At 42.5% G+C, this 19,599-nt stretch overlaps 2 protein-coding genes across 2 annotated transcripts in view; one reads left to right on the forward strand and one right to left on the reverse strand.

Moving 5' to 3' along the window:
* ARFGEF3 (ARFGEF family member 3) overlaps positions 1 to 19,599 on the reverse strand; it is a 157,536-nt gene that overhangs the window by 96,202 nt on the left and 41,735 nt on the right. Inside the window, exon 4 of the mRNA XM_003790289.3 lies at positions 18,101 to 18,232. Coding sequence (XP_003790337.2) covers positions 18,101 to 18,232 — 132 coding nt within the window. The remainder of the gene's footprint in view (positions 1 to 18,100; positions 18,233 to 19,599) is intronic.
* Positions 8,535 to 8,917, forward strand: PBOV1 (prostate and breast cancer overexpressed 1; the record flags this gene model as incomplete). The annotated part of the gene is given in 2 exon segments (XM_023513483.1): positions 8,535 to 8,661; positions 8,664 to 8,917. Coding segments are annotated over 2 exon segments (381 nt in total), but the record flags the coding sequence as incomplete, so codon positions are not given.

Below are 19,599 nucleotides of genomic sequence, written 5' to 3' on the forward strand. Positions count from 1 at the left end.
GGTAGCCAGAGAAGGATCAAAGCTGAGTGTGGCAGGTCTCTAGGACCCAGTCTGGCCCTGGCGGGAGGCTACACCTTCCCTGCTCTGTAAGTACACAGGGCTGGTCCTCTGCCCTGAAACCCCTGGGCCAGGCTTCTCCTCTGCTGGTTCTGCACATGGCCTCTGTGATCAGCTTCTTTCAAGTCTCAGCTTTCAGGACTCAACTCAAAGGTCACCCCCTCAGAGAGCCCTTCCCTGACCCTTCTCTAAAATGGTCTCTATTACATCTCCTTGTTTCACTGACTTCAGAGCATAGATAGATCTTAGAAATCACTTGTTCCTTCACTTATTTGGAATCTTCCCATCAGACTAGGCCATCCACGGGCCTCTGAAAGGCCCTCAGAGCATTCTCATATGATGCTTTCTTCAATTTTTGTTACATAATACAGCTTCCCTTTCTTGAGGTTTTTTGTTTGTTTGTTTATCTTCCACCGTGTTCCATGGCAGGCGGTGGGAAGGTCCGGGAGAATGGCTGGGGAAGGTGGCAGTGGTGGTCAGTGGAGGTCCCTTGGTCTATCTGGGCTCTTGGTTTTTTAAGTATTGACAATAAAGATTGGCAACTGGTAATACTCTGCAATATGAAAATAATGACAGCAAATATCTGTCTCCACTGATTAATTATTAACGTTACTGATGGGGCTGACAGAGCACTTTCTGCCTTCCATGGCTGTATGTGCTCTCACAAGGTGCATGGGTAGGTTTAAAAGAAGTGCCCCAAACGGGGTCCAGCTTTCTATAACCAGAGCTGCTTGTTGGCAACAAAGGCTGGAGGCAGGAGGAGCAGTGCCTATGTGAGGGCACTGGGGTGGCACTACTTATCTATTTGGTAATTGAGATTCTCAGGGCACTCAGGAAGCTTGGGTTTCAGGGAAGTCCAGGGACGCAGAGGGAGGCTTCCCCATCACAGCCCACAGGAGGCTGAGGATTCCTTACCCAGGCTCCCAGCTGATGATGACCGTGTTCAAAAGATGCTTGTAGAAAGGCTTTCCACTCCTAATGCCTGGCCACCAATATTCAAAGACTCACTGAGCTATTAAAAACCCCTAAAATAGGCTCAGCGCCTGTGGCTTGGGGGGCGGGGGCGCCAGCCATATACACCTAAGGTGGTGGGTTTGAATCCAGCCTGGCCCGCCAGACAAGAATGATGGCTGCAACCAAAATAATAGCCAGGCGTTGTGGCAGGCACCTGTAGTCCCAGCTACTTGGGAGGCAGAGGCAGGAGACTCGCTTGAGCCCAGGAGTTGGAGGTTGCTGTGAGCTGTGATGCCATAGCACTCTACCCAGGGGGGACAGCTTGAGGCTCTGTCTCAGAAGGAAAAAAAAAAACCTTAAAACAACAAAAAATAATGAAAGGAAAGCGAAGCATACTCATGAAGCAAGCTCCTTAAGCTCACGCTGTTCGTTGTATAGAAAGAACAGCAGATTTTCCTTCCAGAGCTGATGGTGGGCTGACATGCCCCCTGGGGCTCGAGACATGTGAAGGGCATGGTGCCTAGCCAGGATGGTGGTGCAGATAAACATGACTTAGCAAAAATGATAAATGGAGAAACTGTTAATATTCCCCATGCCTAGCATGCATTAATTCACTGGATTAAAACACGGGCTGGGTGTGGGAAACTGGGGGCCACAGCAAATTAATTTCAAGCATCTGACTTCTATCGCATAATAAGAGGGCAAAAAGTTTAGATTTTAAGATATTCTGAGAACAGTGGTCCCAAGGAAAATAGGAGCACCTAAATATTGAGGGCAATTTTATTAAAAATGTGTCTTTCACAGGGGCATTAAAACATATTGACTAAATCACCAAAGAACAGCAGAAACTTGAGTGACAGGTGGCATCTTGCGATCTAGTCTGTGGGTGTTACCTCCACCAAAGAGCTCAGAGGGAGCAAGGAAGAGAGGGGCAAGGCCTTCCACGGGAAGGGGAACATCATTACAATGGCTAATAAAAGTCCCACGTCATTTTTAAAAAAACCACCAATAATTGAATAGCCACTATGGGCAAGAAGTAATCCCTCAGTGTAAAGTCTGTACAGAAACTCTGGGTTATAAGAAAAAAAGATTAGAATTAGACTGGGAAGGAGAAAGTGAAGCTGATTTATTACAAGATTTGGGGCACAAGGGAAGAGCATCTAGGAAATGTGGTCACATTAGGCACAGAAAGGGACAGAGGTGGATTAGTAAAAATGATGACGCATGCCAGGTCACAGGCGTGCTGTCCTGACAGGGAGCATCCTGGGTTGCTCATCTCCCAAGGGCACAGTGGGGCCGTGATTGTGTTTCTCCATGAACACACTGTGCCCTGCGACTGTGCTCAGAACACAGCCGGGGCTGTGAGGTCAGGGCCACAAGCGTGACTCGGTGTTTAACTGTCGTGTGACCTTGTCAATGTTTTCCAGCCCCTTCCCTCTAAAATTCCTATCCTTCCTCACAAGGATATTTTGAGGAACAAATGAATGCTTTAAAAAAACAGTACATATGGTGCCTATTTCTAGGCTGTGTTTTCAAAGGTTAAACAGGTGTCACTTGATGTAGCTGATGGTAGCTCTTCCAATACAAATAACTGGGGTCATTCTAAAGCTCTTCCAATACAAATAATTTACTCACTGCAAATCTCTACTAAAAAGTAGAGAAATCAGATGCTCTGCACTGACAAGCAGGAATCTTTTGGAGTTGGCACACCACTGTTTATCATTGCCCAAGGCCTGGTCTTCCTGACCCAGCTTCACTTCCTTCCTTCTCAGGTCCTCGTTCAACTGAAGTCATCATACACTAAGGTTCTAACTGCTGTGGGATCACAAATATCAAGACAGCACAATCTCTGACATCAAAAGAAACCTCACCGTTATGGGGGGAATTAATGCCTGCATAATTGCCCTTTGGGCCGACTGTGACAAGGGCTGGTGCAACTGTGAGGTATAAAATGGCTTTGAAGCTTTGGTGTAGTAACTTTGGAAAAGACAGACTTTGCAGAGAGGAAGACATTGAGTACAGCATTGATACTGGAGAGACAAGGGAAGGAACTATGCACCGAGCAGAGGCAATGTCATAAGCAAAGTTGTGGAGTGTGACAGTCGAGGCCAGAGGTGATGCTAAAAGGTTGGCTGGACTCACTGCGAGTCAATTTAGTGCCCCTGGGTTACGTGTTTTGCAAATTTTATCTTAGGGCTGCTCAGGCCAGTAAATCATGACTAAGAAAACCAGTTGTGCTAGGGCATGTTGGAAGTCAGAGAGATCAAGTACACAGTTAATAACATGTAGACAAAGTTAAAGACAGATCCTGGTCATTCCATTGGCACCACTTGGATTGGCTGGGGGTCGGGGGGTGTTTGGGGCAAGGACACAGGAATTCCCAAAGAAGAAGTCAACAGTCGCCTACACTTAAAACCTGGGTATAATGTTACCACTGCTCTCCCCACTGACACCTGCTATTCAGTCTACCTGGTTGAAATCTCTCCTATCCCACTATTCCCATACATTGTACAAAGCTTTATATTAGATATTAATAAAGGAACATGCTTTGTAGAACAAAGATCTAACTTGTTTAGAATACATAATACAAAACATTGATGCTACAGAGTCATAGAAAACTTAAGAGCCTTATACTTATAGCATTTATTTGGAGAAGTTTTGATGTGGTACTTAAATTCTGTGTGCCCCCTTCACACGTGTGCGCATGTGCATACACACACATAAACACACTAGGTCTACCTTTTTTGAAGCCCACCATGTGTGTAGCACCTTGCGGGGCCCTGGGAGATATGGTGAGTCCCAACCCATGCTCCATCCCTTCTATAAACTGCCCACACGAATGGTCAGCCTCACAGGGTTGCCGTGGGACTGTGCGTCCATGTGCCTTGTCATTCCTAGATGATGTGTAGACAGTGTAATAAAACGGCCCTGGTGGTACAGAATAAAATGGTTTCAGGAATCCGAATGTCAGATGCAGGTGGCATCACTGGTGAAAGGCAGTTGTCATAACCATGTAAGGTAATACCGGGGTTTCAGATGATGTGGTCAGGGCAATTATTCGGTCCACCCTCATTCAGGATGCCAGCAATCTGGAAGCACCTCACTCTGGATAGGGAGAAAACTGTCTCTACTAACCAGAGAGCCTCTCCCCAAAGACCTGCGGAACATTCTCCCACCTGACACTTCCTTACCTGCCCTGCTGAGAACCTGTCCTTTACGCTCGCCATCACAAATGCTAACTTGTGTAGGATTTAGGAATCGAAGAGATCATTTGTATCAAAGTTCCAACAGAGTCCTCTGCAGGACCATTTCTGGGGGCTTTAGGAGTGAAAAAATAATTCCCAAAGTTATCAGGCAGCAATTGTCTATCCACATTACATACACCTCTGTGCTGTATTAGTCAGATTCCTATTCACTCTTTCATCAAATATTTATTGAGGTGTTACTGGGGTCAGATCCAGGGCCAGGTGCTGGGCTCACAGTAGTGAACTAATAGACAATTGCTGATCTTGCAGAGGTAACATCTGATATGAAGAGAGTCATACAATAAGGAATTACAGTAAGTGGTGATGAACATTCTGACTGGGAAAATGTACTGTCCTCTGGGGAGGCATGTGGGGGTCTACTACATAATACACTAGTTGTAACATAATGGAACTCTAAATGTAACATGCTGTATCACATATAATTAATAAGTAAAACCCAGGGAAGAAGATAAGGATATCATCAAAAAGTAAGCTAATTTGGAGGAGTTGATGTACCCCTAAAGCACAAGGGGGAAGTGAAGGCATAGTGAATGAACAAAGAATTCTTTTTTTTTTTCTTTTTTTTGCAGTTTTTGGCCGGGGCTGGGTTTGAACCTGCCACTGCCAGCATATGGGGCTGGCACCCTACTCCTTTGAGTCCCAGGAGCTGCCCCAACAAAGAATTCCTTTATTCTTCTTTCTTATTTTTCTGTTAAAATAACATTAATTTATACACAAATGTTTCTTAGGGGTAATTGTGGTTTCATTTTTCAAAATACCAGATGTTATTTATAAGTCACACCAAACAAACAAACAAAAAAAACTACTAGAGGTCAAGAACATACAGCCCAGAGACAGCCTTGGATTTGTTTCTCTGGGTGCGTAAAGAAATCCTTAGCGCCAGCCACATTTTCAAACCCCAGCTCTGGTTCTGCCTGAGAACTCAGCTTTGTTACTTTACACACAGCTCCTTCTGGCCTCTCATGTATATTGGCTTGAAACTTCATAAAATTAAAAATCATTGCATAATTCCTTCTCTTTAGAAACATTTTGGTTCTTTTTTTCCTCTGTCAAATTCAGTAACTAGAAGGACAAAAATTCAGGGACATACCCAGGAATACTGAGACACCAAATGCCCCTCTTTGGGGCAGGGCACACGGGATTTCTACACGCACCTCCTTATGGACTGTGAATTGCTGAAAGTGTGCCCAGACCAGGCATGAGAAGCAGAGATTCTTTCTCTCATGGTCCAGGCACAAACAATAATGTGGCTCCATCTTCTGAAGTTAGCAAAATGGCAGAATGTGTATCTTTGGAGTGAAAGAGGCAAGGGGTAACAGAGGGAACTTACAGAATTTCAGAGGATAGTCCCTTATTTGAATTGCAAATGTCAATGCCAAAACAAGCACATTTTTCTTATTTTGATCTAGGTTTCTCAACCTCAGTACTACTGACACTATGAACCAAATAATTCTTTTTTGGGGGGGCGGGGTTTGTCTGGGACTTTGTAGAATATTTCACAGCAACCTTGGCTTCTACCCAATAGAGGGTAGTGAAAACTCTCCCATTCTCCCACAATCCACACCAGTTGTGACAACCAAAAAATGTCTCCAGACACTGACAAACTTCCTCTGGGAACAAAACAGCCCCCAGATGAGAACCACTGTTTCAGATCATATATTCCCCACAAGCCTTGTGGATGTAGCTGAGAACCTTGACAATACCGCCCCGCTCCCAGAAGGGTCCGAGCCAGAAGACGGGACTTCCAGAGAGGATCTGGGGGCAGCTGCTTGCCCTTCACTTTGTTTCCCAGATTCTGGAAACATCATTTTTAAAACCTTTTGATTCTAAGAAAATGTATCAAGTTATTTCATCTCATAAAATATCTACCACTAATGGCAGGTTGTTAAATAAATCACCTTCCGGCTCAACTTGCCCAACTACTGAGAGATTATTTTAGTCAACACAAGATTTTGCTAGAGCTCCTGAGTTCCCAGTGTGGAAAGCCTTTCTAATTGCTCATTCTTGTGTTATTTTCTGGCTTCATTTACTGCCAATAGACATAAGTTACTGATATTCACCGGCTATGCCCTTAGGACCTAATTCTAGAATTACTGTACCAATGGTATTCATAAGAAAAATATGTAAATATTTATAAGTAACTTAGCTAACTCACTTGAACAAATGAGCCATTTGTATTCCTATTTTCTTTCCTTTTTGTTTTTGAGACAGAGTCTCAAGCTGTCACCCTGGGTAGAGTGCTGTGGCGTCACAGCTCACAGCAACCTTAACCTCTTGGGCTTAAGCAATTCTCTTGCTTCAGCCTTGCAAGTAGCTGGGACTATAGACACTTGCCACAATGCCTGGCTATTTTTTTTGTTGTTGCTGCAGTTGTCCTTGTTGTTCTAGCTGGCCTGGGCTGAGTTCAAAGCCTCCAGCCTCGGTGTACGTGGCTGGTGCTCTATCCACTGAGCTATGGGTACCACCCGTGTTCTTATTTTCTTCTCCTTCTAAACTTTCTCCCTTGGCAAACTCTTACAACTGTCACTTCTAACTAGAGGCCTCACAAATCTATTTCTAGTGCCAACATTTTCCTCTGGTTGCAATCTTTAATTTCAGTTTCTAAACATCACGAATGAATATATGCAATTTCATGAAAATCACATCAACTTCACTAAGTTTCTACTATGCTAAGCAGCTAAACATTTCTTGCTCTAAAATTGTTAATTATCCCTGCCGATATCTTCATCAAAAAATAGAATCTATTTCTCTACTCCTTAAATATGGGGTATAAACTGGCAATTAACCTGAATTGACAATGGGACATTTCAAAAACAAACACAAACAAACCCCCCAAACACTTGGGGTCTGAGTTTCTTAATTCTCCCTGCCATCACCATAGCACATATAACCTGCTAAAAAATAAGAGACTATAGAGAAATGCACCTGTCTTCCCAGCTGGACCTATCTTAAGTCAACCCAGCCAGCCAGTCCACCAAACAACTGATCAAAGACGTATGAGCAATGCAACTGAGCCCAGCAAAAGAACAGCACAGCTGAGCCCAGCCCAAAGTGTCTGCCACAGTAGACATACAAGGCTCTCTATGAGGTGTCCTCAAACTACGGCCCATGGGCCACATGCAGCCCACCTAGGACATTCATCCAGCCTGCCGGGTGTTTTTGCCACCGCTGCCTGTCCTGCTTAGCAGCCGACTCGTCCCGGGGCCCACAGTCCAGCCCTCCAATGGTCTGAGGGACAGTGAACTGGCCCCCTGTTTAAAAAGTTTGAGGACCCCTGGAAATCTAAACCCTTGCCTGTGAATGCTTTGCTTTTAACCCTCCACAGTTTTATACATTGTTGGTAACAAAAATATATTCACTGAATAAACCAATGAAAATGAGTCTAAAAAACAAATAAAAAAGTTCAATTAGTTATTTTTTTCCAGTTTAACCCGTAACAAGCTTATTTTGACTTAATCTCCCAGCTTGATTTTTAGGAAGTCAGGTGTCAGGGACACGCTCCAGTTGACACCCTTACTTCTCCTTTGCTCCGTCCCTCTCAGGCTCTCCCTGGAATGGGAGCCTCATCCTGCATAGTCTCTGCCCACATAAACATGGGGCTTTTGATAGTTTTACGGTTGGCGCTTATAGAATTGACCAATAAAGTCCCGTAAGACATTTTAAAAGACTAGAGCCAACTTGATTCTCCACATGTGAAACATTTAATAATTATAAAGATCATCTAGAATATTCAAATATTCCTATCTCCACCTGGTAGAAAGGAACAGAAACTTCAGGCTCAGTTAAATAGTGGGCGTTTTCCTGAGGCTGTGGAATTGTAGCTAATGGTTAGGACCCTAAATATTTCTAGGTGGCTAACTGACACACTATATTAATAATATTTTATAAAATTCTGCTTTTAGGCTATTTAGGTTCATCTTTAGGAATCAGAAATATATGTGAGGACATATGGTCTTCTTCTCTATAAGTACAGAAGAAAATTACTCTACTTTATGTTCCAAAGGGGTGGGGGGCTATAGATTAAAAAGAGATTGGAAGAGGAAACACACAATGCAGTGGTATTCCTAATATTTTGGTTCATAATCTGAGTGATTTCTGAGGTGTTCATTTTCTCATTGTGCTACGCATACTCTTTTGTAATAACTGTGACAAAAATGGAAGCTAACACTGACCCCTGCCCTGTATTGTTCTAAGCACTTTTAAAAATTGTACTAATGTAAGATTTACTGCCACCTAGGAAGTATATGCATTAATATTGTTCCTATTTTACAGCTCAGAAAATTAAAGCCCAGATAAAGTAACGTCCCACAGCCATTAGCCATTCCAATTCCAGAAAGTGAGCTCTTATCATTCTGCTACCAAATATTTTGAAAAGAAGAAAAAGTAACAAGAAGACAACAGAGCCCACTGATTATTTCATAGGACAGTCACACCAGGCCATTCTCTCACTCTTGTGGACACATCTGGCTGTTAAAGATTCTTCAATGACTACCTGTCTATTGTAAGAGATTTCCATCTCCCTAGGTCTAGAAAGTTGTCTTCTCTACCTATCTAAAACTACATATCCAAAGATCACTTCAACTCTTAGCCCTGCTACAAAGCCTTTCCAGAGGTTGAATGAGCAGTTCTGCTACCAATGACTGCTTGAGACTAGTGAAGTAACTCCGTCACTCCTACTTCAACTACTCATGAAAGGGATATAATGATGCAGGAGGTTGCTTCGATTCTAAAATACAAATCCGTGTTATCTTCCTCATTTTTGAACTCACACAGATTATAACCTCAATTTAGTTTCTTTGGTTTTCTATTTATCCTAGTGAGCTACTTAAAAATATCATGCGTTTCCTTCTCCTCCTCATTAATCAATAACTAAATTAATAGGCCATTAGCCCTGTGCCAGATGTTTTACTTGGCATCAAAGGGATCAAAACAATGCCTACAGTGTATCATTAGTTTTCACTTCCTAACTAGGGAAATTTTCCAGTCATGCCTGAGTCAAGGGCTGAGGAATAACTAGTTGGGGAGAGTAGAGTGTGCACTTTCAAATGTGCCGTCGCAGGGAATCCTCTTGGCCTCAGCTAACCTCACACACCTCTGTATGGAGTGTCATCCCTTCCCCCTAAGAAAAGTTCAGTAAGGAAAGAGCAGGAGGTGGCAGAGCAGATGATGTGTCAGATGCCTCTGGGTGGGAGAAGGCAAGCAGACTGTGATTCTCACATGGTAAGGACCTGGCAGACTGCCACATACTGCCCTGCGCTGTCCACTCCTTTTGCAAGAACAGAACTCTGGGCCGGGCACAGTGGCTCATGCCTGTAATCCTAGAACCCTGGGAGGCCACAGCAGGTGTATCCCTTGAACTCAGGAGTTCAAGACCAGATTGAGCAAGAGCAAGACTCCATGTCTACTAAAAATAGCTCGGTGTTGTGGTAGGTGCCTATAACCAGTCCCAGCTACTTGGAGGCTGAGGCAAGAAGACTGCTTCAGCCCAAGAGTTTGAGGTTGCTGTGAACCATGATGCCACAGCACTCTACCCAGGTTGACAGGGTTAGACTCTGTCTCAAAGAAACGTAAAATGAAATTTAAAAAAGAACAGAACTCTGGGCACAGGGCTGCCCAAGATGAAGACTATACTTCCCACAGGGGAGTGTTGCCATGTGACCGTGTTCTGGCCACAGAGATGAGAACAGAGACATCCTCTCTCCCCTTCCTCCTGCTGGGAGGCTGGAGTGAGGATGTACTATCTGGGAATAGGAAGCCTGTGGACTGCAAGGTAGACAAACGAGATCTGAGACACGAGGATCTCGGGTGATGTGGTACAGCTGATACTGTCCTAAGTTTATGTGAAAGAAAATTAAAATTCTGCCTCATTCCATCTGAGCACATAAGTACCATATTGATCAACAAGTTCCAATTTAGTGTTGAGTACGTGCAGTGTTTTTCCTTTCTTGCTACACTTCACTTACAAGAATGATCTCCAAGTCCATCCAGGTTGGTACAAAAGATACTAATTCACCATTTATCTTATGGCTGAGTAGTACTGCATGGTATACACACACCACATTTTACTAATCTACTCTCATAAATTCATACTTAACTGACACAATGCACATATTTTGGGTGAAGGGCACACTTAAAACATTGGCTTAAAATGTACAAAAGCAAATTATGTTACCAAAACGTGTGTAGCCTTGTCATATTCTGAAGTAAAACATAAACTAAAAAATAAATGTCAAAAAAATAAATAGAATCATAGGTCAGTATAAAAACAATTCTGCATTATTTCAGCTAAAAAGCATCCTAATACTGTAACCCTTTTGGTTTTCTTTTTTGAGACATAGTCTCAGTCTGTTGCTCAGGCTTGAGTGCTGTGATATCAATCTAGCTCACAGCAACCTCAAACTCTTGGGTTCAAGTGATCCTCTTGCTGCAGCCTCCCAAGTAGCTGGGTTTACAGCTGCGTGCCATAAAACCTAGCTAATGTTTATATTTTTAGCAGAGACAGGATCTCGCTCTTGCTCAGGCTGGTCTTAAACTCCTAAACCCAAGGATCCTCCTATCTTGGCCTCCCAGAGTAATAGCGTTACTATTTTTGAGCCACTGCGCCCAGCCTGCATTCCTTTTTTGCTTCTTTCCAACCCCATCCCTCTTGCCTATCTGATTCCTATTAATTCTTTTCCTGTAAAGCCTACTTGTTCAGCATAGCCTCTGTACTCCTTTTTACCTTCCCTCTCTCAGGCTTTATTACAGATACTCCTCTACCTCTCTACATCATACTTATTACATTTATCACAATTTATGTGTACAAGGGTCCCCCCTTATCCATGGAGGGTACATTCCAAGACCCCAGTGGATGCCTGAAACCACAGAAAGCAGTGAATCCTATATCTCCCAAGTTTTTTCCTAAACATATATACTTATGTGTCTTAGTCCATTTCATATTGCCATAAAGGGTTACCTGAGACTGGGTAACTTATAAAGAAAAGAGGTTTATTTAGCTCAAGATTCTGATGGTTGGAAAAGTTCAGGATTGGTGTCTATACCTGGTGAGGGCCTCAGGCTACTTCTATTCATGGTAGAAGGTGAAGGGGGGCCTGATATGTGCAGAGATCACACTGCCAGAGAGGAAGGCTGGGGGACAGGTGCCAGGCTCTTTTTTTTTTTTCAATTTATTTTTTTTATTAGATCATAGCTGTGTACATTGGTACTGTCATGGGGTATAGTGTGCTATTTTTATATACAATTTGAAATATTCTTCCAGGCTCTTTTTAACAACCAGCTCTAGGGGGAACAAAGAGAGCAAGAACTCACCCCCAAGGGAGAACATTAATCTATTTCTAACGGATCTGCCCCCATAACCCAAACACCTCCTCTTAGACCCCACCTCCAAAACTAGAGATCAAACATCAACATGAAATTTGGAGGAGACACATATCCAAACCACAGCACTATGATAAAGCTTAATTTATCAATTAGTCACTAGAATGAGACTAGAAAGAGACTAGAATTATGAACTAGAACAATTATAACAATATAGTAATAACAAAATGTGACCTCTCTAAATATCTTATTGCATGTAATATGTTTGGACCTTGGTTGACCACATGTAATTAAAACCGTGGAAAGTCAAACAGTGGATAAAGGTGAAGGGCTAGAGTATTTATGTATGTCATTGATTTTGGGCTGTATCATTAGCCTCCAAACAAAAATTGTGCTTCTCCATCACAGGCTATTCTATGCCCAGCACACAGAAAACAGTCAAATATTTGCTGAGTAGATGACTGAAAAAATCAGAAGATCTTCCTACTCCACTTGGAACTCTAGAACATCCTCAGTAAGTCCTGACAGCCTCTGCATTTGGGCTTGCTTAAATAAGATCATGGGAGATAAGTGTTAAAACAGTAGATGGTTCTCAAATATATGCAAACAGCATTGTACTTGGAGATAGTGGTGCTTTAAAAAAAAAAAAAAGAAAGAAATTAATAGGTAAAACGAAAACCTCTCCATCTCCAAAAACAATACCTAAACTATTTAAAGGAGAATCACGTCTCTAAATTTTCAATGTTTGTTCTTTACTTTTTCATGTTTTTATCATCTAAGGCAGTGATACCAAAGGGTCAAGAAACATGGCGGGAAGGTAATTATATTGACGTCTATGCAAAGCAGAAAAAGATTATCTTCACTTCCTCAGCCTGAGCACCCGAGAGTGGAAGGGCTCCTGGAGAACCATTTACTTAGGTGAACCACATATCTGAGGTCCTTCCTTTCATTAACTGGGCAAACAAGACGTTTGTAAGCTTGCTAGATCAGTCTCCACAATAGTGTTTGGGAGTTAAATATTTTTCATCAAACATTGGATTTTTCCTTAATGTAGTGAATGCTACAAATCTTCTTCTTCTTTTTTTTTTTTGAGACAGAGCCTCAAGCTATCCCCCTGGGTAGAGTGCCATGGCCTCACAGCTCACAGCAACCTCCAACTCCTGGGCTCAAGCGAGTCTCCTGCTTCAGCCTCCCAAGTAGCTGGGACTACAGGCGCCCACCACAGCACCGGCCGTTTTTTGGTTGCAGCCATCATTGTTGTTTGGCGGGCCCAGGCTGGGGATTCAAACCCGCCACCTTAGGTGTATGTGGCTGGCGCCTTAGCCGATTGAGCCACAGGCGCCGAGCCGCTACAAATCTTCTTAAGTGTCTCAGTGGTTTCAGGCTAAGGAGAGATTTTTCTCTGTCACGTGAAACAAGACAAATTAGCCATTTGGCCCTCAAACTTTACTAATGACCATTCCTTCAGTACGGCACTCTGGAAGACCAAAGGCCTTAAAAGTAGCTGTTCAGATAAATTTCCAAAATATGAGATTCTGAAAATATTACTGAGAGAGGATTTAAACATGGTTCTCCATTTGATCTATTCCTCACTCTCAGACCAAGGCAATGACTGCTGTATGTTTTTTAACTATGAAAGATAATTTTTTAATATTTGGTTGTTATAATAAAATGTCTAACTGCAATATCAATACATCACTTAAAAGCACACCCTCCTCTGCTTTGTAATACCAGAGTCCTAAGTGGACACCCTAAAGCTCAGGACCACCAGCCCACAGACAGTAAACTCTTTGTTCATAATTCACTCACCTCTGTAATTTCTGTAGATATTTGTTAGACTTTTGTTATATAAAAATACCTCAATAGTAAATGACATTCTCTTTCCCTTTCCCTAACATTCTCTCTCTCTGTCTCTCATGCACACAATCTAGAGCCATTAGCAAATTTTCTAGGAAAGAGACTGTTTTGGCCCTGGCCCATATTTGACCCTGGCCCATAGAACTAGCAAAGGCAGAGCATTGCTATGGGAGGACATGGAAAACACACAGGACTTTGAGCTGCTCCTGGCTTTGCCCCCCATGACTGTAACTTAACTTTCTGGCTTGCTCATCTGTACTATGGAAATAGTAAAGACTACACATCTTTCAGGACAGGCTTAGAAGGCCAGGTGAGCCACTGTTTCAAGAGCACAGGTTGGGCCTCAGGCTGAATTATGATACAAATACTGGGCCAATCATTTTACGAGTTGTGTGGCCGCAGTATAAATGTACTTACACCAGAGTGTCTGATGCATGATAAATGTTCAACAACCAATCCCTGTCATTTCGCCTTTGAAAATTACAAAATACTCCAGCAATATTCACTTCTATTATCTAAAAATACACGTAAAATAAGACAGCCAATAACAGAACCCTCATCAAAGGCTCTCTGCCTGTGCAGTATCACAGCCTTCCTTATCACCAAGCCGGCCTGCCCTCCCCAGATAGGGTGCTCATATCTCTCTTGTCCTTATGGACAACTGGCCATGATCCCTTTTAGTCTTTGAAGACGGTATCAGTTAATAACCTCCCTACAGGTTATCCATCAGAAAGAGGGGGAAAGTTTTAATTGCTCCAGTCAGAGATGTCATTAGTTATATACCTGGCTCCTATACAGTCTGCCTGGCACTTATGCAAATGGCAGACACCATGGGAAATTGTTACCAAGGCAGACATGTATTTAACCTAAATATTCAATAGCTCCCTACCACCTACTCATCCATTTCAAAGCTAATCTATCTTCAGAGAAACCCTTCTGATTCTCTACAGTTCTGACAGTTTATTTGCTCAAGCTATAAAATTTTTATTTGGATTCCATAGCCATTTCAATAAATCAAAGTTGCTTTTTCTCTCCCCCCTGTTAAATAATAAAACCATGCAGACTTGTCCCTGGGCTAAGTGATTCTACCTACAATTCCTATTTGTCAAAAGCAAGCATCACTGATTTTTTTTTTTTAATCCTATTATTGAAGAGTCTAGGGCCTTCTTTCTAAAAGGGAACACCACTCCTGGAATATTTGGTTTCATTATTGGCTAGTTTCTATTTAATCTCAGGGAAATCTCTAAAAGAGGAAACCGTATTATTTTGTCTCCAGGAATTTAATGCAATTGCTACATTCTCTTAAAAGTGTGATAGGGTTCGATTTCTCTGTTAGTGTTTATAAGCACTGACAGACACCAATTTGCAAATAAAATGCATGATATAACTTAAAAAAATAACATCTAGAATCTGTTATAAAAATGCTCGATGTCGTAGTTAGACACACATAAAGATTAATAAAAACTGCATGGTGTGGCTTCATCCCTACTGAGACAAACATTTGAAAGTATCTACCATATCCTGTTGTAAAAGATTTTCTGTGCCTACAAAATACTTATATACAATGACTGGAGGACTTTTACAGGAAATATCTAGTTTAAATAATTTATCATCAGAATGAGTCATGTAGAAGCACAGAGACTAAATTAACACACCCTTCGTATGTAATGGAAATCCAATCTTTTCCCTGAGGACTCATCCCCTTCTCTCTCGCTTTTTTTAAAGATAATTTTTGGGAGAATATGGCCAAAAGCATTTTAATACAGGAAATGATATTATAGAAACAAGGACTTATTTAAGAGGTTTTACTTGAGCCATTACAAGAATTATAGGATCATAAGATAAAGGGGTGCGAGCTTCCAGAGATGATTATAATAAAAAGCTGGCATAGAAATTCCTTGTGCATAAAGGAGATATAACTTCTTAGTCTAAACCAGAAATTCTATAATTTGAATCACTCTCCATACTCGAATATTTTCAATCTCAGAAATAGGAAATGATCTGGGAGCCCTCACCTCTGACCCAGATAATAATCTTCAAAGTTTTACTGAATGTTAATAATAACATCAGCCAGAATACTGTTATTTCATTGTTAATTTTCTAGCAGCTTGACTAAAACATGTTTGTCTAAGATAAAAGTATGCTATGAACAACTGCCTTAAGGTTAGACTTGTTGTGAATTGAAAAGTTTTCCCCAATTTCAATATTTAAAAAGCCTATGTCCCTTGACCAATCTCTAACCAACCCCCCTCCTCTCTGGCCACCCCAGCCTCTGGGAACCACCATCCTACTTCCTTTTTCCATGAGATCAACTTCTGTAGATTCCACATAGGGGTGAAACCATGTAGCATTTGTCTTTCTGTGCCTGGCTGACTTCACCTAACACAATGTCTTTCAGATTCATCCATAATTATAGCTAGGCAGGAGGAATACATTTCAGGAGACCTACTGTATAGCAAGGTGACCATAGTTAGTGATGATATAGTATATCCTTGAAAGACACAAAGACAGTGGATGGTATATGTACTCCCCACAAAATGATAACCATAGCAGATGATGCATTTAATTAGCTAGATTTAAAGATTCCACAATGCGTATCTATACCACATCATACATGATAAATGTACGATGCAGTCTATCTGTCAATTACAAAAAAGAGCATGCAGGAAAGGTTCTTATCTTTTTAAGCATTTTGAAATTCTCATGGTAAGGAACAACAGCCCAGATTGTTTTTCTTTTTTCTGACAAAGTCTGATTTTCCTTCCAGACATTAACTAAAAGCACCGAGGTCCACGATAGCATCGTTAAAGTCCATTAAGACAGGCTTTCCACCACTTCCAGTAGAGTTAACATGTGTCAACTCCTGTCCTGAACAGGGCTAGCAGAAGGCACCACTGGGCTGGAATTAGAAAGCAAGCACCAGTTTTCCAAACAGGTGTTACTGCTGACATAAGCATCAAACATTCTGCTCATGCAAAGCTCCCCAAAGCACAGGTATTTTCTCATTGCAAATTTTCATACAAATTTCTGTGTTTCATAAAAACGTATTCCCGAGAGAATTTCCAGAATAACACATAATCTGTGCGGAGCATCTCCTAGTACAACACCAAAGCTCACCCTCCAATATTTGGAGAACTAATAGCAGAAGAATAACTCACAAGCTAGACTCGGAAATCTCAAAACCAGTTAGCCTGGAAGCTGGCTTTGCCTCTCTTTCAAGAGTGGCACAGAGGTGGTAGAGAAGTGACACAAATCTAGAGGGAGTTACTCTGTGCTTCCTATGACTGTACAGCTGTCAAACTGACATCAAAGGATAAGGCAACACTGTACGTACAAGAATCAAAAAGAGTTCAAGATGAATGAGACCTCAAAGATCAGCCACCCTGGGGGTTCTCAGTGTTTATCGTATCTGAGAATCATGTAGGACACTAAAAACTGTATATCCCTAGACCAGTCCCCTGAGATTCCGAGTCAGCAGCAGTCAGCAATAGTGGTGGCAGTAGTAACGTGCAACACTTCTAAAGCAGCCGCTTTGTGCTGACACTGTGCTAGGTTCTTCACAAATGTCTCCTTATTTAAGTCTCAAAATAATCCTATTGGGTAGATATTACTATTTTCCTTTGAGGACATTAAACCACAGAGTGGTTAAGGAATTTGTGCACGTACATGCTGCCCAGAAGAGGCGGGATAAGGACTCAAACACAGGCAGGCTGACTTCAGAGTCTGTGCTCTGAACCCCCAGCCTGCATTGCCCACCAGCAGGGCTGGAGTAGGCCCTGGGCATCAAGAAAATGTCATGACAGAATGGAGCAGCTGAATGAAACCCAAAGGACTGAAGTCTCTTATCCAAGAGAAAAACCCCTGGGTCCACTTCTGGGAAGAAATCAACCATTATGTGATGTGACTATTCTTGACTGTTCCTCTACAAATGTTCCCCTACGGAGAAAAAGGACAGGCTACCTTATTAACAGCTGTCTGATTAGTTCCGGCTGTGTTTCTTTCACCCAGGTGTTATTCTAGGACGAGAGCTTTCCATCCGTTTCTGCCCAACTCGCTGCTCACTCACAGAGTATGACGCTCTCCCTTTGGTAGAAGGGACTCCCACTCATGATTCTCAAGGGAACAAAAGGGGGAGGGGGAGAGACAAACGCCACCCCAAAAAGGGAGGTAGGAACTGGGATGAGGGAGATAAGGATCACATAATTGGAGAGACCAAAAAAGGATGTGATCTTCATATGCCTCCCAAGTGCAATCTTCTCCCCCCACTCTGGCCATTCTAATGTTTCAGTACAGAGAAAAATATTATGAGGCCTTGGCTTTGGTTTAACATACACAAGCAGGCGGAGTTCACACACTGAGGAGATCTACCCCAAGCTGAACTACTCGTGTCTACTCTCCTACAAGGTGATAAATGTACTTTCTAGCAACAGGGATATGGAAGACGGGTCCCCAAATCTCACTGATTTATATAAATTGCTGGTATACAGTGCAACTTTGGGAGACCAGAAGCAAAGATAATAACCATCTGTTCCAAATGAAAGGTAAGCTAGCGTGAGAGTAACGCAGAGGGATTTTCAAGAGAACAAGTGCTGGGGGTCAGAACATGTTCCTGCCCCAGTGACGCACACTGGTGGCCACGTCAAACCAACCTTCATCACTTCCACCTGCAGGTCCTCATTGAGCGAAGGCGTCACTTTCACAGCATTCAGGATCTGATTGAGCAGCTGCTTCTCATCAGAGTCTGTTCCCATGGAGACAAACCTCTCTTCCGACAGAAGCTTCTGTGAAGAGGCACAAGGCAACGATCACAGATAGGCTGTCCCCTGCCGCCTTACTCTGTTGAATCTTATTACGTATTGATGATCATTTTTCTTACTCAGGAAGCACATAGCTGGAGGCCATTAGGAAAGAATTCATGCTACGTGCTATTAAAAAGAAAAATGCATCCATCCTTGGGCAAACTGTTCTTGGCAAATTCCTTTTCCTGATATTAGATAATTCATTCTAAATTTCATGAAGTAAAATTCTAATGTGCCAGCTGTAGAGATTATTTAGGCTGTGGGGACCAGGAATGAATGTGCTGAGAGGAATCCAGCCCTATACCACAGTCACACACACACATACTCTTTCTGAATATAGCTTTGTCACAGGAAAGGAGAAGGTCTTGTGGACTTTTTTTTTTTTTGAGACAGAGTCTCACTTTCTTGCCCAGGCTAAAGTGCAGTGACATCAGCCTAGCACCCAGCAACCTCAGACTCTTGGATTCAAACAATCCTCTTGCTCTAGTCTCTGAGTAGCTAGGACTATAGACACACAGCAATGAGCCTAGCCAGCTAATTTTTCTGTTTTCAGTAGATTTGGGGTCTCACTCTTGCTCAGGTGGGTCTCAAAGTCCTGAGCTCAAGAGATCCTCCTGCCTCAGCCTCCCATTGTGCTAGGCCTACAGGTATGAGTTGTTGTACTGGGAAACAACTGTCATTTATCTGAGAATTATTCATGAATCCAGAAATCTTTTTTTTTTTTTTTAAGACAGAGTCTTGGCTCGGTGACTGTGGCTCATGTGGCTAAGGTGCCAGCCACATACACCTAAGGTGGCAGGTTCGAATCCAGCCCGGGCCCGCCAAACAACAATGACAGCTGCAACCAAAAAACAGCTGGGCATTGTGGTGAGCACCTGTGGTCCCAGCTACTTGGGAGGCTGAAGCAGGAGACTCGCTTGAGCCCAGGAGTTGGAGGTTGCTGTGAGCTGTGATGCCATGGCACTCTACCCAGGGGGACAGCTTAAGGCTCTGTCTCAAAAAAAAAAAAAAAAAAAAGACAGAGTCTCAAGTTGTTGCTCTCAGTAGTGTGCCATGGCATCATAGCTCATAGCAACCTCAAACTCTTGGGCTTAAGGGCTTAAGTGATTCTTTTGCTTCAGCCTCCCAAGTAGCTGGGACTATAGGCACCCACCACAATACCTGGCTATTTTTTGGTTACAGTTGTCATTGTTGCTTAGCAGGCCCCGGCCGGGTTCAAACCCATCACTCTAGGTATACATGGCCAGCGCCCTACCAATTGAGCTGCAGGTGCCGCAGAAATCTTAGTGTATTTCCCCATCAGCAAATTAATCCCTCAAAAACTTAAACAAGATGAAATTCACTTTCAT

Source organism: Otolemur garnettii, unplaced genomic scaffold (genome assembly GCF_000181295.1).
Source record: "Otolemur garnettii isolate 467f Iridium unplaced genomic scaffold, OtoGar3 scaffold00042, whole genome shotgun sequence".
Lineage (NCBI taxonomy): Eukaryota > Metazoa > Chordata > Mammalia > Primates > Galagidae > Otolemur > Otolemur garnettii.